General features: G+C 41.3%; 1 protein-coding gene across 1 annotated transcript in view; it reads left to right on the top strand.

Annotated features, from left to right (window-relative positions):
- Positions 1 to 1,673: 1,673 nt before the first annotated feature.
- Positions 1,674 to 26,994, top strand: part of SPTBN1 (spectrin beta, non-erythrocytic 1) — a 145,170-nt gene continuing 119,849 nt past the window's right edge. The window contains exon 1 of the mRNA XM_032771742.2: positions 1,674 to 1,866. Within this exon, the coding sequence (XP_032627633.1) occupies positions 1,719 to 1,866 (148 nt within the window). The 5' untranslated portion in view covers positions 1,674 to 1,718. The remainder of the gene's footprint in view (positions 1,867 to 26,994) is intronic.

Below are 26,994 nucleotides of genomic sequence, written 5' to 3'. Positions count from 1 at the left end.
GCTTTAAAAAATGTAAGATATGTAACTATGTCATAGTCAGGTCTTGTGTGTTAATATATTGGGCCTGATCCTGCAATCTTTACTAGAGTCAATATGCAATGCCTGAGACAGGACTGCAGGCCTCAGTCCAAAATCAGTTTGCTGTGTAATTCTGTATTGTTGTAAAGACCTGTCTTGTATTATAGAATTTGTGGAGGAGAGGGGAATCATATATATCAATTAAATCAGATTCTTTAATATTGTTGACAGTGTCTGTTCCTGTGTAGTACATATTGTTTGTATTGGATTTCCTCATGCCCTGACCCTCTTTTTCATATTTTATGAGTATAGTTTTTATCAGTGTTGTTTCTTTATGAAGGGAAATTGTGCCCTTGATTTTATATTTATTTTTTATCCTTTACATAATTATTTAAAGGCTCACAGCAAATATTTTGGGCCCAGCTCATTAGAAATATTCAGTCCACATATGCACAGTTTGTTTGTAACTGATGTACTTTTCCCTAGCAAAGTACGGTACTTTTCTTTTCTAATCAAGAGCAGATGTTACACCTGCATCTCCCCAGAGGTGCAAGGCAACACATTCACAGAGAGGCATAAATGAGAAGTAAGAACCTGTTTATATCCCTGCACAGTCTCCCTGGGCCTGAGGTTTGGGTGTGCAGGGGTAAACAGTTACTGCAAACTCAGGACTCCAGCCCAAGTAGGTGGGCAGGGGAGCGAGCAGAGCCTGAGCTCGATCACCCAACACTAGCCACTGGCGCAAGGTGGATAATAAATAAGCTGTTGCTATAGCACCAGTAGAAAATTATGATCTCCCCCCCCACACACACACACCCTCGTGCCTCTGGAGGACTGATTCCTTCCTTACACTGTTCCTATGATCTGTGAGCTTGTGTTAGAAGTATACTGCAGACCTTAGTCATGCTTGTAAAATGCTTTAAGATCCTTGTATGGAAGACAGTAGAGATGTGCTAGATACCATCCTGCTGATTGCAGGATAACAGCCTAATGTATTTTTTATAGTATGTAGTGACTGGTATGCTACCATTTTGTTGCTGAAATAAGTACAAGGAAATGGTGGTTAGTGCTGTATGTCACTGGACAGGATTCCAGGTAAATTCCCTGTGATAGTCATTTGATCAGACTTTACATATGCAGAAAGAAATGTTTCTTCATCTTCATATTAAATATTCCTGCTTGTCAAAATACTCATCTAATGAGTTTACATGAGTGTGTTTTTAATTTTTGACATGAGTCTGCACCTTTTTTGGAAATGTGTCTAGGTCTTTTTTTGCACATTAGGTTTTTTGTACGTAAATCATCTAGAGTTCATGTTTTACAGTCATGTTTCACAGGTGTAAAATGCAAACAAATTCCCTTTGAAAATAAAAACTATGAAAATATCTTATTGTGCCATTTACCGTGTTCCATTCCCTTTGTTGTGAGTCATGATGACCTTATTTATTTTTTACTGGAAGTAAATGTTCAGTGGATTTCAGCAGGAGCGATAGTCCGTTAAGACTTCTGAATTATATTGGAGCCGTTTCTTCAGTTTACCAAATGGAAGCCAGTGACTTTAAAGCCAAAAGTCCTGGGTTTGAATCTTACTGCATCTTTTCAATGTATGTGTATAGTTCTAAGTGACACCTTATTTTTTCCTTTCTCCAGAGCTGTTTAAGGGAGAAGCTGATGCCAAGGATAGGTTAAGAAGGTTCAAGATGACAACAACAGTAGCGACAGACTATGACAATATTGAAATCCAACAGCAATACAGTGATGTGAATAACCGCTGGGATGTCGATGACTGGGACAATGAAAATAGTTCTGCACGACTGTTTGAGCGATCCCGTATTAAGGCTCTAGCTGGTAAGCATTCAAGTAATGAGAACTCAGTGCAAGTAGGTAACAAAAAAGATTTCCATTCAGTAGAAATCTGATGTGATATAAGTGAATTATTGCTTGATGTGACACCCCAAGGTTTTTAAAATACTCCTCCTTGAATTTTGCATGTATTTGCCCCTGTTAAAAACATTATATTGTCTGCCTGAAAGCACCAAAGCCCAAGACTCAAAACACTAATATAATTGAGTAAAAGACCCTATTTATTTAATATGTAGTGTTTTGGGAGGAGAATACTACCATTGTAAGGCCTTTGTGACATGCCCTCAGAGTGGATCCCACTTGGAACTACAGTCCTTCCTTGCCATGTATGAACTTAATTTGTAATGAAAGAGGTGCATGGGCTCAAGCAATTTTTTTACATTCATAACTGATGCAGCAAGCCCAGATGTGCCGGGGCTATGAACTGCCAAGCCTGGAGATGCTGAGGCTTAGTCCTGGCAAGCTCTGGGACAAATTAAGCACTGACCAGACCCATTTCAGAACAGTTTCCTTTCCAAATCAGACCATAAAAGCTGCCATGGAAACAGTACCCCTCTTCAACCTCCTGCTCGCCTGAGGAGTAGGAGATTGAGATTCAGACTGAATAACTGACATACTGAGGGCCAGATTCTCTGCTCATTTTACACCCATTTAACCTGTTTGATTTCAGTGGTGTTGCATGGAAGTAGTTGTAAACAGGTTTTGGCCCTCTATATACCAACTTAGACTTTAAAGTGCTAGATGATAGAATCATAGAAGATTAGGGTGGGAAGAGACCTCAGGAGAGCATCTAGTCCAACTCCCTGCTCAAAGCAGGACTGACACCAATTAAATCATCCCAGCCAGAGCTTTGTCATGCCGGGCCTTAAAAACCTCTAAGGATGGAGATTCCACCACCTCCCTAGGCAACCCATTCCAGTGCTAGTCACACCAACTCGCTATGAATAGTTGTTTCCTCGTATCAGCCTAGAACATCCAAAGCAACTGACCACCATTTGTCTTGTTCATCTCTTCTTGCCACGCGAGTGAGGGAAGACGAAGCTCCATCCCTTGGAACCCTTTTCAGTTGAGCCTGATAGCTGCTATCAAAATCCCTCATCTTCTCTTCTGAAAACTAAGTAAACGCCGGTTCCAGCAATCTTTTCTCACTAAGTCATGTCCCTAGCCCTATCAGTTTTGATGGATCCACTGATTGTCATGTGATATTACATTCCCACACTCTGAACTCTAGCAGTACCAAAAGATGGTATCAGCATGAATTCTCTAAGCATCAATTACAGCTTAGATACTTGTAAGCGCTGCCATCCCAACCAGGAATTCAGTGCCTGGTACAACTTGGTCCGACTCCAAACCATTGCCCGAGAACCCCAAGACCAATCCTTCTGATTTAACACAGGAAAGTAAACTCTTTCACCCACATTGCTCTTCCAGGTTCCCCTCCCGAGGGTTACCGACCTGAGATTACTGTGATTCAGACTCCTGTGTAATACAAACAGAGGAAAATCACCTCTCCCTCCATTCTCTTCTCCCTCCCAGCTCTCTGAGAGAGAAGTAATTGTCTAACACGAGAGAAAATTAACCTTTCCTCCCCCTTCTCTCCATTTCTCCCACCAGTGTTCTCACGGTGGACTCTCCGAGCAGTCCTGGTAACAAGAACGGATAAACATCAGGTTCTTTAAACAATGAAACAGCTTTTAATTAAAGAGAGAAAAATAAAAATGATTTTGTAAATTTTAATAGATGAATTATATCAGGGTTTTTCAGCTATAACTATAAGAATTCGTCCTCCACCACCCTTCACGTATGTATCATGCAGTTACATAATATAAAACCTTTCAGCAAACAAGTAAAATTTGAACTCCTCCAGCCAAATGACACATATTGCAAATAAAGAAAACAAACATAAAGCCTAAGTCTCGCCTTATCACTACATACTCTCACTATTCTGAACTTATAAGAGCCCTGTATGTGGAGAGAAACCTGGTATGCAGCATCCTGCTAGGTACTATCAGAACCCAGATGAGAACAACAACCAAATTCTAACCACAGCACACTCAGCACAAAACTTCCCTCCCTCAAGATTTGAAAGTATCCTGTCCCCTGATTGGTCCTCTGGTCAGGTGACAGCCAGGCTTACTGAACTTGTTAACCCTTTACAGTCAAAAGAGATATAAAGCACTTCTGTTCTGTTAACTTCTACTATCTGTTTATGACATGGACTCTCTCCAATTTGTGCACATCCCTTCTGTAATGGGGAGCCCAAAACTGGATGCAGTACTCCAGATGTGGCCTCACCAGTGCTGAATAGAGAGAAATAATCATTTCCCTGATCTGCTGGCAATGCTGCTACTAATGCAGCCCAATATGCAGTTAGCTTTCTTGGCAACAAGGGCACACTGACTCATATCCAACTTCTCATCCACTGTAATCTCGAGGTCCTTTTCTGCAGAACTGCTGCTTAGCCAGTTGGTCCCCAGCCTGTAGTAGTGCATGATGGGATTCTTCCATCCTAAGTGCAGGACTAGCACTTGTCTTTGTTGAACCTCATCAGATTTCTTTTGGTCCAATCCTCCAGTTTGCCTCGGTCACTCTGGACCTATCCCTACCCTCCAGTGTATCTGTCTCTTCCCCCAGCTTAGTGTTATCCGTGAACTTGCTGAGAGTGCAAACCATCCCATCATCCAGATAATTAAAGATGATGTTGAACAAAACTGGCCCCAGGACCGACTCCTGGGGCACTCCGCTTGATACCAACTGCCATCTAAACATTGAGCCATTGATCTCTACCTGTTGAGCCTGAAGATCTAGCCAGCTTTCTATCCACCTTGATACCAAACCTGGCTTTATATTATGTACTTTTGGTCACTGACAATAAAAGAAAATACAGTAATAATATTTTTATAGTTTCCCTATTTCCTCAGTATTGATGGCCTAATAGGGATAAATTTAGTACTGTACTAAATTTGAAGAGCTCATATACTGTACTGTCCTTGGAACAAGCTAGAGAAGTTGGTCTGTTCTAAATCTGAATCTGTATGGCAAGCAGTGAGTAGCTTCTATTTTGGTCCATTCTGGCCTATTTTGCTACCTTATCATATCCATACAAAGAGTGTAAAGGAAGAGGCTCCTTAATGCACCTTAACAATACCAACTGCCTGATTCGTTGCCCACTGTTGTCAATGGGTGTGCCCGAATACCTTGCTATGATTTAACTTTCCTTTCCCAGAATCTGAAAGTGAAAATTCTCAGGCAGCCTGAGTCAGTTCCCCTAAATGATTTGAATTCTTTGAAAAGGAGGGACTTATTTGTGATTATTTGGCTAGATTATGCTGTCTGCTGAACGTTATATGTACTCTTTAAAATGTAACATTTCTAATCATTATCTTGGAAATACATGTAGATGCTTGATATTTTTAAACAGTTTTTCACACATAGCATTGTTGAAACAGAATGCTTTTACCCATTCTTCACAGAATACTTCAATGAGCAAATAAACTTGTCCTGCAACTCAAAATAAGTTCCTATCTCCAGTGTACAGAAGACACACACATTATATTTTTGAGAAATATGGATTTACTGCTTAAAAAACAGGACAATAGAAGGTTAACTTCTTTTGTCAGTTACACCAGTATTAAACAAGAGTAATTCCAGTGAAATCAGTGGAGTTATTCCAGATTTATATTGGAGTAATTGCTAACAGTTTTTATTCAGTTTGTTCATCCAAATGCACACAATCTGCATCCAGAGTGCAATAATACTTGTTTCATTCTTATATTAACTTTCTTATTGCCTTTCTAAATAAACTGTTATGAAATGTCACTCTTAGCCATTGTGATTTACATTTTTTACAAGGTAGGTGGTCTCTAGTAGATCATGCACATGCCCTTCTCATCTAGAATATAACTTCTGACTAAATTTAAAGCAATGTTTTGACTAGTCTGCTTCAGAATATAAGTCTAGTAATCAAAACTACTTCAGTTACATACATTAGATGGGAATATTCACAGTTTTTAAAATTTTGACTGCATATTCAAATTATTTTGATTCATGGTCCTATAATGTACAATACAGCCAGCAACGTTAATTTCTAGACCCTAAAGGAATCTGAAGGACATTATAACTTTCACAGTTTCACAATCTCTTCTCTTAGCAAGGTTTAAAACACTCAAGCTGTCCTTAAATGGAGAAATGCTATGTTTTGGGGCTTTCACTATCAATAGTAAGTTCTGACAAAGATATAAAATTATCTACATTAATAAAGTTTCTAAAATGCAGGCAGTTTCCTTTCTAACTACATTCTGATCATCATGCAAATTGTATTTGACTTTATTTTATGTTTTGTTTAAAGGTATGTGATTATTGCATATTAAAGGTTGCACATTAACCAAGTATGTTTGAGTAGCAAAGATATTATGTCATGCCCTCTTAGCTCTGAGGCACTATACTGCAAAGTAATTTTATGCTTTCTGTAAATGATTTCCTGAATCCCATGGTAGCATGCCCACATTCCTGACCTCAGAACAAAATGCCTCAGTAGTGTGGGACATATTGTGAGCAGGGAAAATGGCTCAAAATGTGCTGAGGTTCCTGGTCATTAGAATTTTGATTAGAAGAACAATTACAAATACAACAATTGTTAATGTCTTAAAATATTTTATAAAATTTGCTTTCATAAGGGATAGGTACTCTCTGCTTTCATTCATTAGGACCAAACTGCGGGACAAATCCTGAAAGGTGCTGAGTGCTCTCACTCCACCTATTGAAGTCAATGGGAGTTGAGGGCTCACATCACCTTGCTGTTTCTAAGTATCATGCAGTATCAGGCTTAGAGCTGGGTAAGAGGAATATGAAATAGTTCATTCAGTTAAATAAAGGCCAGATCTTGCAGCTCATACTCATGTGATTAACCTGTTGACTTCAGAGGAAGTACTCATGAAGGGGATGAAGGACTGGGTCTTAATTCTAAACTTTGTTACTTTCAGAAGACCTGTATTTTTTATTTATTTTTTTGGCACTCACAGATTACATCAGTGAATTTGAATTTGAAGTTATAAGGTAAATGTCTGCCCTGAAATGGTGAGATTTTTTTTAACTAATTTTTTTCAAAAAATTAGGGCCTGATTCTGATCAGCAGTGACTCCAGTGTGAGATCAGAATCAGGCCCTGTGACCTTCAAAGTTTGACATTACATGAGAAGCAAATTGCATTTTACTACTACCAAGATACAATACTCTGCATTTTATTTTTATCCAGTAGATTTGATGGTATTTTTCTTACAAATTGTACTAGGAGGAATTAGGCACCTGATATCGCTCCCATTGAAGTCAGTTGCTTCATTGACTTCCATGGCAGCTAGGTCACACCCTATCTGAGTAATAAATAATAAACATGAAACAATCACTTAAAGGATATATAAGTAGGTGCTTAAATAATTCAGATAATCTAAAAGAAACACCAGTTTCAAAGCAGAGCAGATTTGATATGCAGCTATATTTAAACATACTCATTTCTCTAGTAAGGGGAATTGATTGGGTTTTTATGTGCATTACTCACCATTATTATAATTTTTATACACTTTTACCTCTTTGACTTTGCATTTTATTGTTGGCATTGTGAGCACCTTGTGGCAAGATGCTATGGCTACACTAGAGAGTTTACAGCAGCGCAGCTGCACTGATGCTCTCTGTGTAGCTGCTTTAAGCCGATGAGGGAGAGCTCTCCTGTTGACTTAATCTACCCCCAATGAGTGGTGGCAGTTTTCCCGCCAACATAACACTGTCCACACCAGCGCTTAAGTCAGCATAAGTTATGTTGCTCAGGTTGGTGGCTAATTCACACCCCTGAGCAACATAATTTGTGTCAATTTAAGCTGTAGTGTAGCCATAGCCAGGGACTTGGCTTCTTCCTTCCACTGGTGCAGCACTGCTTGAAATACTGGCATCACAGAGCTTTATTTCAGATCAAAGGTACTAGTTATAGTCTGAATCAATGCTGCAGGCACTCTGCCTGATGGATGACCTTTCTTCCAGTCTCACCAGGCAGACAGATAGTTTCAGATTTTTAACGGGGTCAGGGTAGTTAACCATTGGAGCAGACAAATAAGGAATGTGGTGGATTCTTGAGGTCTTTAAATCAAGACTAGTTCTTTTTCTGAAAGATATGCAGGAATCACTGGGTAAAATCCTATGGCTGTGTTATGCAGCTGGTCAGACTAGATAATCATTGTGGTTTCTTCTGGCCTTGCAATCCATGAATCTATAAAACTATCAGTATTGACACTACCATCCCAGAAATATTTAACTCCTTTTAATCTCTAGTCTCTGTTGGCAGATGTGTTTTTGCATCACTGGCAGTGTACATATTTACTTATTTGGCTGAGCAGTCAACTCTGTCGTTACAGGATGTGACAGAGAAAAGGAAAGGACCTCAGCTGCTCCCATAACAGCTCATCTTTATGACCAAGCATATAGTAATGGGAACCATTATTGTTGTTGACAGCAAGACCCTGCACTCTTGAAAGAAAATACTTATTCATAATTTTGCTTCTTTTGATGGAGCAGAATTCACTGTTACCAACAGACAACACTTTGGCCAAAAATTAATCCTCCATCAATCTAGGACTGTATGTCCTCACTGTTCTCTTACTAACCTGGGTAGTATATGGGATGGTTTTGTTGACCTGTTCCTATTCTATTGAGCCTAAACTTTGAACTGCTAATTATCCACCCAATCTTAGCTATCTCCAGTGATGGTTATATGGAGGGGATAGTGGGGAGAATTCTAGGCCTTTGTTATGATAAAAGTTAGATAGATAAAATATATTCAAATCATCCATTCTCTCCCCACATCAGTTCAGAACCTTTAAATAATACTCTACAAGGTTCTGAGGTGTTCGTAGAACGCAAGAGCAGGGGTATTCTAGGACCCAGTCCAGTGCCCACTGAAGTCAGTGCAAGTGTTTCCACTGATTTCATTGGGTTTTGGTACACAGCTTCACCAGAGCAAGAGAGTTCTTCTCTTCTCTTTTGTGTTTTTTAATCAAATAATCAAATAATCTATTTTCTATCTCCGAAAATATTTTACCCACCTGCTAGCTCCTCACCTTCTGCTAGCAAATTGAATTTAGATGGACACTGGCTCTTTCTGGATGTTCTGGATCAGAGCAGGTCACCAGATTATAGAGCAGGCTCCTTTTTCAATATGCCCATCTCCTGATGGCCTCATTTTTGTTTCCTGAAGTGATGCATGAATGAGAGGAGCCCTAGATAACTATAGCCAAAGATCACCCAGGAACATGTAGTTTTTTCAAGACATCTCCCTTTCTCTGAAGTGACAGGATAATCAGGAGACATATTTGACTAAGATTTGTACCTTGACACCTTCATACATAAGGCATGCCCCAGTAGGCTGTCATTGCCAATCAAATGTTTATTAACTTTAGTTCTTCTGCTCCTTATGATAGGATGCTGGCACCCCGATCCCTCTTTGGATGGCGGTATAGCACTAGATTCCAACAAAATGAATGTAGGGCCTTGTAACCAATGACATTTCCCATTATTAAATCTTAGGAAAGAAATTGTTTTCCAAACATGCTCATAGTGCTATGATTTAAGGACAGTAGGCTTTTTAGAAATGTATTAGATTAAATTTTGGAAGAGATTTCTCACTTCAAAATTTCAGGTTAAATTAAACATCAGATTAGTGAGAATCTATACCTACCCTACATATAGAAGTGTCAGGTAAAAACTTAAAAATCACAAGCACTATATATCAGCCTTAGGATATATATTGTGTTACGACCCATAACACAAGTATCCATGAAAGAGTAGTTTTATTTAGTGTTTCATAAATGGACAATTTCTTTAATTTCCCTTCTTTGCTCGGTTTTGCTGTTAAGAATGGCTTTTCTTCTAAAATGATTAAACCGCTCTGGTTGCTACAACCATTTGAATACGGATACAGTGAAATTGATCATTAAGTCTGTGGAATTTTCTCCTGTCAATATACTGCTCTTTACAAAATGCATATCTCCATGTCCCGGTTATCCTACCCTGTCACAAAACAGTCTGCTGTGTATCACAAATCCAGCATTAGTCTTACAGAACAGATCGTGATTCTTTATGCACCCTCATAAGTAATGATAGTAACGAGTGACAGTGCTGCAGGCATTAGAGACTGCACAGCCTATGCTTCTGTAGTCAGTGTGAATAACCCTACTAGTTCAAATGCCATCTGCCCCATAGCACATTCTTGGGAAGCAGTATTAGGAAAAGTATGGCACCTCCAAAATATTCCATTTCTCAACTAGATGTTAATAAAGAATTAGCCCATATTTTTCAAATATGCTTTCCTAAAGCTATTCACCCAACTCCACGTTTTAAATATTAATCTTTGTCCCTCAGGTTTACCTAAGAAAGTAGGAGTTAGGATGCTCTGTCCTCAGCCCACAAAGCATTCATGTCTAGGGAGTGTTAACAGCCTCATCTGACCTTAAATGTCACGGTTGTGCATGGGAACAGGAATGGTCTTTTAGGTAGACAAAACCCAAGCCATGCATGTCTCATCGTTCATTGTCAACAACTTGAGTTGCTTCCATAAGCAAACTGTAGGAAATGAAGTTGTCAAAGAGTTTATCCTGTTTATGTGTTTTTCTTTGTTAATAAGGGTAATATGGATTTTTTTTAGGCTGAGAACAGAAAAATTCATACTGGAGATGTGCTGGGTAGCTACAAAGTGAGTCTGTCCTGTGTGAGTAGATACACTGTAGCCGTTGGCCACAATACTTCAGCCTGAATTTGTACTACTCACATTTGTTCTCTAGGCCCCCAGAGAACCTCATATGCTGAGTGCATTGTGGTAGACATTTTTAATTTTTACCCAAGAGTATTTAGTCATTTGGATAAAACACAAATAAACAGCTCCAGATCAAAAAAGGGAAAGAAATATAAAATTACTGCTTACATTACTTTTTAGGCATACACTTGTTTGTCTTTGCTATCTGTCTAACGTATCCCTAGTGCCAAAGTTTCTGCCCCTTCAGTTTATGAAGTATCCAGTAAAAATATACAGTCAAAATAAAGAATTGAGTCTAAAATCAGTAATAAAGGAATATAAAGCAATAATGTAAATTTTGCACCCTTATTAAAGCTAAAAAGGCTCATTCATACATTTAAAAGATACTACTGAGATTAATCTTTTCCAAAATCCCTTTCATGAACCTTTGTCAGATAAGGTGTCTGGGATCTTAATAAAAATAAGTACATTGATTTAAAAAAGAAGTATTTAAGTGGAATGTAGTCTGGATGGATACTTCTAAATAATATAGATGCGTTCAAGGCCTCACAGACAAATGGAGATCAGGTATAAAGGACATCTAAAAGATTCACTTGATACAAAAGAGAAACATAAAACTCACAGTGCTGAGTGAGCAGATGCATCTCTTTCACTATGTATTTAGTCAGCTAGAATTTTAATGGCTGCTCAAGTACTGAAGATAACTTAAATAAGTATATTTTTATGGGAATATGCAAATATGTACCTATTTTAAATGCTTAAACCAACCTACATTTTTTAAGGACTAGATCTTGCTATCATCACTCACATATAGTTCTATTATTTCAGTAGTACGTAAAATTACTGCAGTGTTATAACCCAGTTAAAACAATGGGACTAATCATGTGAGAGACGATGACTTGCGGCAATCAGGGTTGCAAAACTAGAATCTAGAGGACACTCCTCTTGGTCCTTCAGAACCGCCTGATCACTCTTAAAGTGACAAATGTAAGTCTTTTCGATTTATTTACAGTAGCAATGCATAACCCAGCCAGGAAAATGGAAAAGAGAGGAAATGCATATGATCCATTTCTGGTTGCTGAGATCCCCACAAGCCTCCGTAAAGTCCTATTCTGTTTCTTTTTCCTCCATTTTTTCCCTGACCCCTTTTCTTTCCTAGATGACAGCACGATAACAGCACTAAATCTAACCTAAATTTTCAAAAGTATGCATTAATTTTTGGTGCCTGAGGTTTGATTTTTCAGTGGTATTGATCACTCATTGCACGCATCGATTCATTTAGTGGTGTAGGTTTTCAGCACCCCTGAAGCGGAAAAGAGGCCGTCCAAGAAACACCTGACGACGCGACCTTCAGGCTGATAGCAAAAGAATGGGCTATACCTGGAACCAGCTAGAGCGAATGGCCCAGGATAGAGGACTCTGGAGATCTGTGGTTGGCGGCCCATACCCCGATTGGGGTGACGGGCATGAGTGAGTGAGTGAAAGTTAGAGAGATAGGTGTCTCAAACAGGACACTTAAAATGAATGGATCCTTTGAAAATGTAGGCTCCTAAGACTCAGAGAAGATACATTTTATTGCCACACACAAGCATTTCCGTCCATCCACAACCATCTCATGGGTAGCGCTCTTACAGCAGAGCAGTTAATTTCCTTCCTTTTGGAGATCTTGGAGACCACTTGCTGGGTTACGCCTGATTTGAAGAGAAGGGATCACGGTGATCTCTCATCAGGTGTGCGTTAGCACCGTGCTGTATCAGCAGTCTAGCCATTTACAGTTCTTTGCTAATCTGATATTTTGCCCAGTAGTCCTATATTCTGGCAACAAAGTGCAATTAAAACTAATTTAGAAATTTCTAAATTTTATTACACCAGGCCGAGGAAATGATTATTTTACATACACTTCAAGGGAAGGGGCGAGAGAGAAGGGAGAAAATTGTAGTAGTTGCTCGATTTAGGTTAACAACAGCTTCATGGCCAGTTACTAAGGCCAAGTCTACACTAAAAACGTTTTCTAGTCTAGTAGTGTCAGTTACGGGTATGATTCCCCCCTCCCCCCAACATTTCTATATTGGTAAAAGCTCTAGTGTAGATTCAGCTATACCAGCATATACTTATAGCTTATTTTGCTTAGGGAACCAGAGCAAAAGCCCTTTTTTTGCCATTTATAAACTGTGTCTACACTAGGAGGGTTTGTTGATATAGCTGTCTCAGTACAGATATACTGGGACATCTTTCCTAGTGTAAACCTGGCATGACACAGTTAGGGCTCTGATTCTGGAATGGCTTTTTAAGCTGTAGTCTTGGAACTAGTGCCTACTGGAACCAGCATAGAACCAAGTGAGCTGGAGGGAAAATGAGTGATACATTCTAGTCTCAAAAATCATGGATATAATTTTAGCATCTAACATGGCACTGAGGGAGAAAGTGTGGCAGAAGAGCTACTGTTACATTTTTGTACATTACCTGCCATACTTATATAGACCAGTGGTGAGCACTATGCTGTCATGATAATATTTAAAGCTTAACCCCATCTGTCACTAGTAAATGATTTATTTGATTCTAGGGTGGTTGAGAGAATAAAAAAAAAAAAAGATTAGCAAGCAAGTAGCAAAATTGTTTATTTTTGGCTTATTTCATTCCTTCCTCTTCCCCCCACATTTTAAACAGTCATGAGAGGGTAGTGCAGAGGAAAATTATGTACATTGTGTGACGGGATCCCCGGGATACAATCTGAAACTGGGGTACCACAGTGCCCACATAACTCTCCAGCCTGGGCTATCTCTCCCAGTGCTCTGCTAGTGACAAGCAGCGAACCCCTCCAGGTGATGTTATCGCTCAGCACAACAGCAAGTGGAGCCCCATGCTCAGCTAGATTGTATGAATGCTCCCTGAGCCACTCACAAATCACACAGAGAAAGGCACCAGCCAATTCCCCCCAGCTCCCCAGCCTTGCACCCCAGAAGTGTTCTGTCTTGCCCTGGTCAGAAGCCTGACCAATGTATATTTATTACCCAGAGCGCCCCTCTCTCAATGTGGAGAGGACAAACACAAGCCTTTGTAAACTGAGCTGAGATTTCCCAAGCACATCAACCAAACACACTGTTTTAGGTAAAATATAAAACAGGTTTATTACTTACAGAAGGATAGATTTTAAGTGATTATAAATGGTAGGCACAGAAGGTCAGAGATAGTTACCAAAGAAAATAAAAGATATGCATACAGTCTACATCTTAAACCTTATTACAATAGGCAGCATTTGGATCAAGCAGTTTTCTCAGCCCACTGGATGTTATAGTTCTTAATACACAAGCTTCACCTTTTAATCCTGGGAACAGTGGCCTTAGTTGAAGTCTGTCTTCCCAGCATTCTTGTTGCTTCCAGCATAGGTGGGGAAGGAGGGAGGCCAAGGCACAGTGCCACTGTCCCTTATTTTATACCCTCAGTCCATGTGCCTGGAAAACACTAGCCCAGACATGTCCTGCTGGGCTTTGCTGAGTCATGGAGTTGAGCAATCTCCCATTGTGTGATGTTTGTGCAACTTTCCTACAGTATTGTAAATCCTTTGTTTATAACTCCCCTGCTGATTAATGGTCATTTATCACCCTTCTGGGTGGGAATCACTACCCTTGTTGTCACTGTGGAACTTGCAGTAGAGACTCTCAGACTTACAACATATTTCGTTACAACCATACAGCAAAATCTAATAATTTCATGTGCACTAATGATATACATAGTTGGATGGAACAATAGGTTTCAGCAAATCATGACCTTTCATATGATATCTTACATGGCATGCTTTCTATGAAATATCTCATAATTATATGACACAAGTGAATATTGGGGTTCCAGGGTGCTGCTTTGAGGTACAGAGTGCCACACGTGGGTCTGTCTATCTCGCCATCATACATACAGCAGTAGATATACAAGTAAATGGTACAAATAATACTATTTTTGGAACAATACCATTATACATAGTTTGGGGCATAGGCAATTGGTATAGCATTGTTACAACTCAGAAGAAAAGCATGGTTTTGGTATGGCATAAACACAGTTGTTCGTTATGGCCCTGTTATAGCTCAGTAGGTGCAGGAGTAGATGTTGTAGGAATACATATTTTAAATATGGCCAATATGCAAATAGCCCAGATACATAAATCAATTGCTTTCCTGCTGTGATCAAATATCAGATCCATGTTCCTATATAATTCCTTGATTATAAAACCAGTTCAAACCAGACTGCAAAAAGGACAAATGCTGTCTGTCTGTCTGTCTCTCTCTATCCATCCATCCATCCAGTTTGTTTAAATGATACACTATGGTTTGTTTTAAGGGTAGTAGTTAAAATTATCAAATGATACGAGGAGTTGGTTAAAGGAACTGATTGCTTGATGGCAAGTTAATAGCTGTGTGAAACAGCACACAAAAAGCCCAGGTATGACAAGTGTAACTGTCAGAATAGACTTTGATCTCAGGCCTGATCTACACTGGGGGCAGGGGAGGCAAGCTAAGTCGGTCTAAGTTACGCAACTTCAGCTACGAAAGTAGCATAGCTGAAGCTGACGTACTTGAGCTACTTACCACGGTGTCTTCACCGCGATAAATCGACTGCTGATGCTCCCCCATTGACTCCGCCTATGCATCTCGCTCCGGTGGAGTACTGGAGTCAACGGGAGAGTGCTCAGCAGCTGATTTATCACATCTTCACTAGACGCAATAGATCAACCCTCACTGGATTGATTGCTCCAGTGGTAAATGTAGACATGCCCTTAGTTAAGTATCTTGGGGATGATATAGAATGTGAGCAGTTGCTAGCAGCATGTGCTGAAAACTCTGAAAACCATGGTTGTTTTATGCCTCTAGTTAAGCTCTATTGGGGCCATCACTAGCTTGTAAGAGGTGGTCCTGCTTTGAGCAGGGGGTTGGACTAGATGACCTCCTGAGGTCCCTTCCAACCCTGATATTCTATGATTCTATGAGCCCAGCATCTTGCCAGAGACTGAGTCTGTTAATTCTTGTATATTGAGCTCCAGGACTGGAGTGCAGACACCATATTTCCCCCACTTAATCTCACAGAAAGAGCTCCAGGCATGCATCAGTCTTCATGCACAAAGAGGGATGAACTTCGTGCTTCTGTGATTCAGCTGAGGACAGAATGATCTATAAAATTTGGTGGTTTAGCCAAATGGAAACTTTTTAAAAGAAAGTGTAGAGCATCTAAGAAAGTAAAGGAAGTGACAAAAACTCATTAGTTGTATAACAGAGAGCCATCTTTGCACAGTGGAAAGGAGGCTGGAAGCTGCTGGAAACTCGGTATAAAAGTAGATGATTGATTATTATTATTTTTTTTTTTGCATGTTTAATTCCCAGGAGGTAACAGAGAAGTCAGTAAGCCTATGGACCTGATTCTGTTCTCTTTCACAATTGTTCTCATGTTAACTGCATTGACTTCAGTGCAAATGATTCTTGATTTACATTGCTGTAAGTGAGAATAGAATAATGTCATAGGACTCCCTGATTGGTGCAGTTCAGTTCTAGCCTGTCTATCTTTGTTTTCATCACCTGCTCATCATTATGATATCTGAAGAGAGTGGAGCACTGTGGAGATGTGCTTTTGGCTGCCTCTGTTGCTGAGTTAAGTGGGCTGTAGCTTTCTGCATCAACTAGAGCAGGACAGGCTCTTAAAAGCAGTGAAGAGAAGGCAGGATATTATTTATGAAGAGAACTAAAATACTTCTGGAAGCCAAGTTGCACAGAGAAGAAAGGAAAAGTGCTCATGATAAGTAAGAAATCTTTCATGGAGAACAACCTGAATGCTAGTGCATAGGTGCTGGAACTAGGGGTGCTGCCACACCCCCTGTCTTGAAGTGGATTCCATTATATATAGGGTTTACAGTTTGGTTCAGTGGCTGTCAGCACCCCTACTCTAAAAATTGTTCTAGAGTCCCTGCGCTAGTGAGATGCCCAACTGAACGTTGGTTGTATCAGATGAAATCATGCTAAAGTACATGTTTCTGGAGGAGAGCTATCAATCTAGAATGGAAAAAGACCAGAACCTCAGCTGGTGTAAATTGCCATAGCTCCAATGACTTCAGAGAAACTGTGCTGATTTATAGCAGCTGAGGCGCTGTCCCAGAATGAGAATCCAGAAGATTTAAAAGGCTAAAATCTACACGTTATCATCAACATTTTACATATATTTAACAGTTAGCCCAGGCTCTTTTCTGTGCTAGGTTCTGCTTATAGCATTAATTTAGTAAAATACGTAAGCATGTGCTTCATTTTAAGCATGTATTTAAATGTTTTGCTGAATCATGACTTTAAAAGATAAGTTTCTTGTTGATAGTTGCCCACATCCCAGTAATGGCAGATTTTTTTAAAAAGATGTATGACTTCCACCAGCGATGAATTTGGCCCATAGTGTTAAGCACATTTCAAAATCTAGCCATGAGCCAATATTTTGGGAGAACTGTATGCAAACTCTTAGTATGTAGAAGAAAATATTCTCATGTCTGCCTTTAAGCTTCAGCCTAGCCAGGCTTCTGTATTTATGGAGCCAAAACTCAATGTTCTTTGAGTTTCTCCTTTTTGTTGCTTGGATACCTTTGTAGTAAAAATAATGTCTAGCAGAGCTTATTTCAAAGTAAAATTCAATACAGGATTTTTAAAAATGTTCCTTAATTTCTAATAACTTCAGAGATATTCCATAGGGGAAAGATTAGTGACCAAAGCATCCCCTGAGACTACAGGTTTGACCCGGCCTTCACTCTTCAGCAGGAAACTTACTCTAGGTTGGTCTTTCTGATGAGGGTTCAGAGAAGAACTACAACAATGGTTTAGAAAAAAACACCTCACAGTCAGACACAAGAGAGTATTAAGAGGCAGCTTGATCATGACCTAACACATCACTTTAACACAGGCCAAAGATATCTAATTTTAATGCGAGATGGTAAATGATAGATAAGGTATCTGGCCCTCAATTTAGTGCACAAAAGCATAACAAGATCCATTGGCTGGAAACTGAAGTTAAAAAAAAAAATCAAATGAGTACATTTTGAATAGTGAGGGTAATTGACGATGGGGACAGCTTACCAAAGGAAGTAATAAATTCATCATCACTTGGAGTCTTGAAATCAAGGCTGAATGTCTTTCTAAAAGATAAGCTGTGGCTCAATCATAAGTAATTAGACTTGATCATATTCACTTCACAGTAGGGATGAGTAATTCTCTCAACTGGAGGACTGGGTGATATTCTTTACCCCGATGTTATGCAGAAGGTCAGACTAGAATGATGATCACAATGTGGTCCCGTCTAGTGTTAAAATCTATGAACTATGTTGCTGTCAGCTCTGCATGGACTTCAGAGACCTCATGGCACTTCCAGTTTGCCTTTGTCCTTAGTAGAAATGTCCTCTTTCCCTCATTGTTGGGTGGAAAACAACACTGTACATCTATACTATTCAGTTTGTTTGAAGTGTTTGGAATCCTTCAGGATGGGAGGTACTATATAAATATGTAAAAGCAGCAAAGAATCCTGTGGCACCTTATAGACTAACAGACATTCTGGAGCATGAGCTTTTGTGGGTGAATACCCACTTCATCGGGTATTCACCCACGAAAGCTCATGCTCCAAAATGTCTGTTAGTCTATAAGGTGCCACAGGATTCTTTGCTGCTTTGCAGATCCAGACTAACACGGCTACCCCTTGATACTTGACACCATGCAAGGCACTGCATTTAGCCATATGGAGTGGAAATCCATCAACCTCATGAAGAAACTTGCACAAATACAGACAGATATCATCTTCCTTTCCAAATGCAAATGGATGGACATCATACCAAATGGACTAAAGGTAAAAAATCCACTGCTATCTATATACTACACAGACCACAGTGAGAGATTATGCCATACTGTGTCAAAGAAACTGAGGAACCACCTGATCAGCATCCTATACAGCAAACAGGAAACATCAAAAAGAGCTCTCCAACCTGGAGCTCTATTAATAACCAACTTCCATGCAAATGGACTTCACTAAAATAAGACAGGAGATCTACATTACTCACTTCACCTCTCTACAAAGGAAAAAGGACTGTAAGCTGTCTACACTCCTACCTGCCACATGGGGCCACAACCGTGGTACCCTAACCACCAGCAATATGTCAACCTATCCAACTACACACTCAGCCAGAAGAAAAGTCTGTCCTATCTCAGGGACTCTCTTTCTGCCTGCCACCCCCACCAACATATACAGTTCTGCGGCGATCTGGAAGCCTACTTTCGCCATCTCCGACTTAAGAATACTTTCAGGACAACACTGAACAGTGCACTGATACACAGGTACCCTCCCACAACAGCACAAGAAGAAGAACTCCACATGGACTCCTCCTAAGGGTCAAATGTACAGTCTGGACCTATACATTGAATGCTTTCCGACGTGCACGCAGAAATTGTGGAAAAACAACATTGCTTGCTTCATAACCTAAGTGTGCAGAACGCAATGCCATCCACAAGCCTCAGAAACCACCCTGAGATTATCATCAAAAGGCTGATAAAGGAGGTGCTGTTTCATCATGAACAGTCTGACTACCAAAGGAGGTCGCCAAACAACTCTCAATACCAAATTCTACAGGGCCCTTCCCTCAATCCCACTGAGAATACACTAAGAAACTGCACCATCTACTCAGGCACTCCCTGCACTAACACCGAACAAATCAACATACCTTAGAGCCCGACCAGGGTTATTCTATCTACTACCAAGAATCCACAAACCCGGAAATCCTGGACGCCCCATCATCTCGGCATTGGCACTCTCACTGAAGGACTGTTTGGATATGTGGCTCTCTACTCAGACCCATATGCCACCAGCACTCCCAGCTATCTCTGTGACACCACTGATTTCCTGAGGAAACTACAATGCATTGTGACCTTCCAGAAAACACCATCCTAGCCACCATGGATGTAGAGGCTCTCTACACAACATCCCACACACCGATGGAATACAGCTGTCAGGAACAGTATCCCTGATGATGCCACAGCACAACTGGCTGCTGAGCTCTGTGCCTTTATCCTCAAACACAACTATTTCAAATTTGATGACAATATATATATCCAGATCAGTGGCACCGCTAATGGCACCCATGTGGCCCACAATATGCCAATATTTTTATGACCGACTGGAACAACACTTCCTCAGCTCTTGTCCCTCACGCCCCTTCTCTACCTACACTACGTTGATGACATCTTCATCATCTGGACCCATGGGAAGGAGGACTCTGGAAAAATTCCACCCTGATTTCAACAGCTTCCACCCCACCATCAGCCTCAGCCTGGACCAATCTACATGGGAGGTTCATTCTAGACACCACGGTGCAAATAAGTGATGGTTTCATTAACACTACCCTATACAAAAACCTACTGACCGCTTATGCCTACCTTCATGCTTCCAGCTTCCATCCCGGGCACATCACACGATCCGTTGTCTACAGCCAAGCACTGAGTACACCGCATCTGCTCTAACCCTCAGACGAGACCAACACCTACAAATCTCCACCAAGCATTCTCAAAACTACAATACCCACACGAGGAAATAAGGAAACAGATCAGCAGAGCCAGACATGTACCCAGAAGCCTCCTACTGCAAGACAAACCCAGAAAGAAACTAACAGACTCCACTGGCCATCAATACAGTCCCCGCTTAAAACCCCTCCAACGCCATCATCAGGATCTACAAACCCATTCCTGGGACAATATCCCACACTTTCACAGGCTTGGGTGGCAGGCCAGTCCTCACCAGAGACAACCTGCCAACCTGAAACATATTCTCATCAGTAACTGCACACTGCACTATGGTAACTCTAGCTCAGGAACCAATCTATGCAACAATCCTCAATTCCAACTCTGCCCACATATCTACACCAGTGACACATCACAGGACCTAACCGGATCAGTCACACCATCATGGTTCGTTCACCTGCACATCCAGTAATGTAATATACGCCATCATATGCCAGCAATGCCCCTTTGCTATGTAATCGGCCAAACTGGACAGTCTCTACGGAAAGGATAATGGACACAAATCAGATTATTAGGAATGGCAATATACAAAATCTGTAGAGAACACTTCAACCTCCCTGGCCACACTATAGCAGATCCTGCCAGCAAAAAATTCAGGACCGACTCCAAAGAGAAACTGCTGGCTCAGTTCATCTGCAAATTTAAACTATCAGCTTCAGTGCTTAAACAAAGACTGTGACTGGCTTGGGGCCAACTACAAAAACAGTTTCTCTTCCCTTGGTTTTCACACCTCAACTGCTAGAACACGGCCTCATCCTCCATGATTGAACTAACCTCGTTATCTCTAGCTTGCTTGCATATATATACCTGCTCCTGGAAATTTCCACTACGTGCATCCGACGAAGTGGGTATTCACCCACGAAAGCTCATGCTTCAAAACGTCTGTTAGTCTATAAGGTGCCACAGGATTCTTTGCTGCTTTTACAGATCCAGACTAACACGGCTACCCCTCTGATATTTGTCATATTAAAGAGAAGTGCCAGATCTGCAGGGACTTCAGACCATGCAGGAGAAAGGATAGAGACATTTGGCTGAAGACCATTCTTATGGAGGCGGCCCTCACTCCGGCCTTGGAGCTTAGCCGGTCCAAATCGGCACCGAGCACGTCAGCATCCATGCAGAGTGCTCCCCTGGCACCAGGCTCTTCCTGCACCGCTCCCCATTCCTGGTGCTGAGGAAGCAGCATAAGAAACAACACTGCCGACTCTGCCTAGTGCCCTGAGTCCAGTATGGGACCTGCCATCGACTCCCAGGAGCAGCCACCGGCTGTCCCTCCTGATTCTGCTGACCCCTCAAGGAACCTCATCACCCAAGGCAAACAAAAACAGAAAGCTCCACCACAGCACTGACCGGGGCAAGCCCTCCATGGTCCCAAGGCAGCGGTCACCAGCGCACTGCTAGTCCCCAGTTCACCAGCACTGCCTGGAAGAGCACGCGTGTACTGCTCCGCCATGGTCTCCAGGAGAGGAATCCTCTTTGGAGTCTGACATGGAATCCTTGCTCCACCCAAGACCTACTGGTACCCAACCTACAAACCAGACTTTGATACCACCCTCCTGCTGGCACCTGGCCAATGCAGTGGCAGTACTGGAATCCTTGGGGGTTTCCCAAAATACTGGGCCCTTCTTCCCACCGGTCATACTCGCTAGTGTGGGAAAGGTGTGCTGCCATCTCTTCCTGTCCATCACCTAGCCCAGACTCCGGTACTGACACTGATGCCAGCATCCAAGACCTGGCCCCAATGAACATGATGGAAGAGGAGGAGGGAGCCCCTCCTCTGGCACAGGCCTCCTCCTCATCCCCAGATGAGGCAGTTGCACGCCCTAGTAACCTGTTCCCACAAGATGATTTCAGAGACAGGGCCCACCAGGAAGTTGAGGAGCCTAGGAGTTGGGCCAGAAGTTGAGGAGCTTAAGGAGTCAGCCCATAGCCTAATAGACATCCTGGCTGCAGCTGCTACCGCCAGAGTGGCCTTGCCAATTAACGAAGCAGGGATGGGCCCCATCAGAACACTGTGACAAACTTCTTCCTCTCTGCCCCCACCTCAAAAAGGGCAAAGAAGAGATTCCAGGTCCCAGCCAGTGGGTTTGAGTACCTTTACTCCCACCTCCCAGTGCCCGGGGTCCCGGCTGGTGTCAGTGGCGAATGAGTAGGACCAACAGAGGCAGTTGCATGCTACCCCCAAAAATAAAGAGCCCAACAGACTGCACCTGTTTGGATGTAGGGTTTATTTGACTGGCAGTCTCGTTATATATACAATCAGCAGGCCCCGGTGGGGAGGTGTGATTTTAATTTGTGAGACTTGTCCCAATTTAAGAACTCCCTGCCACAAGAGTCAAGGCTGGAGTTCACGGCCATTCTAGAGGAGAGCAAGACTGTGGCCAGGATCTCCCTTCAGGTGGCTCTGGATGCGGCTGACTCAGAAGCTAGGCCTGTGGCAATGACAGTCACCATGAGGTGCTGTTTGTGGCTCCAATCATCTGGCCTCCCTCATGAGGTGCAGCAGTCCATCCAGAACCTCCCCTTTGAGGACTCCTCCCTGTTCTTGGAACAGATGGACTCGAAGCTTCACAGCCTCAAGGACTCGAGGGCCACCCTTTGCTCCTTGGGGCCTTTTACACTGTAGGCTTCAGCAGCCTCCTAGATTTGTGGCACCTCCCAGACAAGAGCCCTATAAAAGAAAAGGGAAGGGTTATAAGGAATGCCAACCCCTCCTTCCTACCCCTGCCTCTCAATCAGGCTTTCATAGATATCCTGGTGGGGCCAGGCAGGCCTTTTGAAGGTATGCTCGGGGATGATATACCAGTCTCAACTCCAGAGCCATCTCCCTTTCGTTTTTGGACAACCGATCAGCTGTCAGCCCAGTGTGGTCATATATAGCATTGAATTGTTGAGTAGTTTTCATCCCCCTCTTCCTTCCCACCTTCCACCCCATTCCTCTTCAGGGACCCTTCTCGGGAGCAGTTTCTCGTCCAGGAGGTACAAGCCCTCCTACGTGTGGGGGCCATAGATGTGGTTTCTTGAGACTTGAGAGGGAAGAGGTTTTATTCTGATATTTCCTAATCCCGAAGGCCAAGATGGGTCTGTGGCCCATTCTGGACCTGTGTCGCCTCAACAAATATTTCAAGAAACTGAGGGTCTGCATGTTCTCCCTGGCCTCCATCATTCCTTCCTTGGATCCAGGAGACTGGAATGTCATCCTCGACTTAGAGATGTGGAAATAAGTGTCCTTTATCTTCCACAGTCACAGAAGATTTCTCAGGTTTATGGTGGGTCAATGCCACTAACAATTCACTAGTCTTCCCTGCGGCTTATTGGCAGGCCTACAGGTCTTCACGAAGTGTATGGCGGTGGGAGCAGCCTTCCTCAGGCATCGAGGTATGCAAGTCTACCCATACATCAATGACTGGCTGATCAAAGGTCAGTTTCAAGCTCAGGTGCAGCACAGCATCAGTATAGTATGGGTCACCTTCCAGGCACTGGATCTATTGATAAACGAGCAGAAGTCAACCCTGGTCCTGGTTCAGAGAATAGAGTTCATCAGGACACCACTCAATTTGACCTAGGCCAAAGCGTCCCTACTAGAAGCCAAGTTCCGAGCTATGTCAGACCTGATTTCCAAGGTCACGATCCACCGAATAATGACTGCTCGAGTCTGCCTCTAACTATTGGGATACATGGTGGTATGTACCTGCATGGTGCAGTACGAAAGTCTATGCCTCAGACCACTCCAGATGTAGATGGCAGCTCCCTGGGCAACTGGTAATCTGCGAAAACCTGTTTTACATCATTGATAAATGTGAGAGGTAAAAAATAGCACATGTTCACAAAAATCAAAGCCTTGTGTCTCTTCAGAAACAATTTTCGATGTTAGGAGATGTATTTTTCTTAAATTTTAAAAAAGTATCTGTAATATGTGTGCAGCAGGACTTTTCAAACGTTGCAGTATTCAAGTCACATTTGATGCTGTACATTTTCAAATCCCTTCCTGGATAATACAGAAGAAAATTAGCTTAAGTTTTACATGAAGGGTAGAGAGCTTGGTCCTGCCAAGATAAAGGCAAAATTTTATCCACTTCAGTGGTACAGGATCAGACACAGAGTTTAAAAAAAACAAACTAACCCCTCTCCACCCCCACCCCCCCCCCCAAAAAAATCTTCAAAGCTCCATAGAAAATAAACCCATGTTAAGGGTAGTTGGCTGGAGAATGGGCCTGTATTAACTAGCACTTAAATTCAACTGAAATGAATGGAAATTGCATGATCAAATGTGTCACTATATTTATTTTGTTTTCTTCTGATACGTCTGACTAGGAGCTAAGGAATTGTGGAAAAATGTGTGAAAATGACGTGCTTGTTTATATATTGAACTTATTGGTTCCAATATATTGCCACTAATAACTGCAGAAGGCGAGAGATAATTGAGGTTAGTACATAGTTTTTGTGATATTGTGTGTTTGATTCTTCCTTCCCTGCTCCAGTGTATTAGGTAAAAATTGGAGGGGAAACAAGTAACTCTGGAGAGTTAGTTTTAATGTTACATATAGAGTTAAATGTAACACACATGGTTATTTTTGAGGTATTGCACTCTACGTTTTCTTATCTGTGGCAAAAGCCATCCTTATTGTCTGAATACCTATTGTGTACACAAGGCCAGATTCTGCTCTCATTTACACTGGTTTAAACCTGGAGTAACTTGAGTAAAGTCAGCGGAGTTACCCTGGGTTTACATCGGTTTTAATGAGAGCAAAATCTGTCCTACAGTCTTTAGTTCTTGCAGTTGCACTAAATAGGTGTGTTCAACTTTTACCCTTTTTTGGGGAGTAGCAACTGTTAACGTGACTTGCGTGGCATTTTAGATTAATAAATCATCCTTTCTTACCTTTCAGATTTTCTCTAGTTAGTACCTACAAGAGAATTTACAATAGCAAACATGAGTAAGAAGGAAAGACAGTGATGATGATGAACTAGAAGGTCTGTAATTATTGTAAGCCGTAGCTTGCATACTGCTTCCCTCTTCAGAGATTATTGCCTTTCACAGAGTTATAGTTTCACTGCTTTGTTTCAGAACACAACAGTGCAAAGAATACATTTATTTTATAATTTTAAAATAGCTAAGGATACCTTGTGTATTGCCTCTCTGGCTTTAAACACAGGGTGACAGACAATAAATAAATGTCTTTGAATAGGTCAAAACTAGAACATTTTTTCCTAAGCTCTTTGCCCCTTAACCATGTGTTAACTTCATAAGTGTCTACATAAAAAATGTATATTGTATTTGAATCCTAATGACTGTGTATGATTGGTTATGATTGTTTTAGGGTTTAGAGTTTCTGATTGTTCGCAAGCTGGCACTAAAGAGGCAAGTTAAGATTTTTTTTGTAATATGAATTGTGCATGCAGCCTTTTGAATGCTTTTTGGAGGAAAGTTATAAAGTGGAACCTTAACTTGGAATTCCCAGATTTGCTAATTTTATGTTTTTTGAGAAAATGACAGAATTTTCTCAAGGATTTTTTGGCTGAAGAAAGTGATATATTTGTTCAACTGTAACTCATTTTTTGAATAGGAATGTCCTGAGATGTGTTTAACCTGTGACAGCAGTCTGTGAAGACCTTACAAGCTGCTTGGAAAAACTGGCAGATCTTGAAATCCATGCAGGGGTGTATATCCTATTCTGTCCCAGATAGTCTCTTGCCTCCAGACATTGTTCCCCACCTCTCATTACTACCATACCAGACCCTTTTGTCTCCCATAAGACTTTAGTCATAAAGCTCCAGTCAGACCATTTGCAATTTACAAAGCATGAATCCAGCTGATGTATGTATCTAATTTTGTAATGTGTACGTATATTCTTAATGGATACAGTAATCATCTCTGTGGGTTGTTTGTGAGAGTTATTATTTAAACGTTGCATGAAACTCCAAAGCTACGTGTTAAATACAATGGGGGAAGAGTAATTGGCAATGTGTAGGTAAATCTGTTTCAGAGAGATGCTGAGCCATGAGAGTGCTAGGAAAATCTGGGGGTGGGGGGAAAGGGACATAGTTTCAGACATGTGAGATTTTTTTAAACAAAGGATGGGATTTGCCCCATACTTTCCAAAATTTTCTAACCAGTGATGAGATATGATGTGACATTTCATGTCAATTGGATTTGGTTTTGATAAAGGTGGGCCTTTATCAGAAGTTACCTTTAACCTTAATTATGATGGCATTAGTGCCCCTCCATAATAATATATCACATAATTAATATTTGTTAAGTTTTCTTGGTCAATTAAAATGAATAACTGAAGAGAAGTCTAAAAATGAAAAATATCCCAAGGGCTTGGTGCACATGAGAAGCTTGTGATAAATTCAGTGCATCTCCGCAGAGCAGTAAACTAAATACTAGGTTGATAGTTTTGGAGTCAATAGCAAAAAAAACATACTAGGATTTTATGTTACTAGAGGGAAAAAAGGAACTATCAGGATTCCCATTTGTGAGAAATCTTGATATACCTGGTATAGAGCTTCAGAAGTATAGACAAAACTTATTTGCTTTGCTCTTTCCATTGCATTATCACCAAAGTGTAAAGTGCAGCCTTTAAAAATGTATACAGTGTGCCCAACAAAGCATAAATTATAATTCAGCAGCTGAGTCAGCATCACCTGGTGATCAGTGCCATCCAGAATAGCTGATGTGATCATGATGGAAAACTGCCATATCGATCACTAAAAGATCAGTTAGGCTGTCCACATGGCAAGCAAATTG

Source organism: Chelonoidis abingdonii, chromosome 3, assembly GCF_003597395.2.
Source record: "Chelonoidis abingdonii isolate Lonesome George chromosome 3, CheloAbing_2.0, whole genome shotgun sequence".
Classification (NCBI taxonomy): Eukaryota; Metazoa; Chordata; order Testudines; family Testudinidae; genus Chelonoidis; species Chelonoidis abingdonii.
The sequence above is the reverse complement of the archived record's forward strand: the minus strand, read 5'-3'. Positions and strand labels throughout refer to the sequence as shown.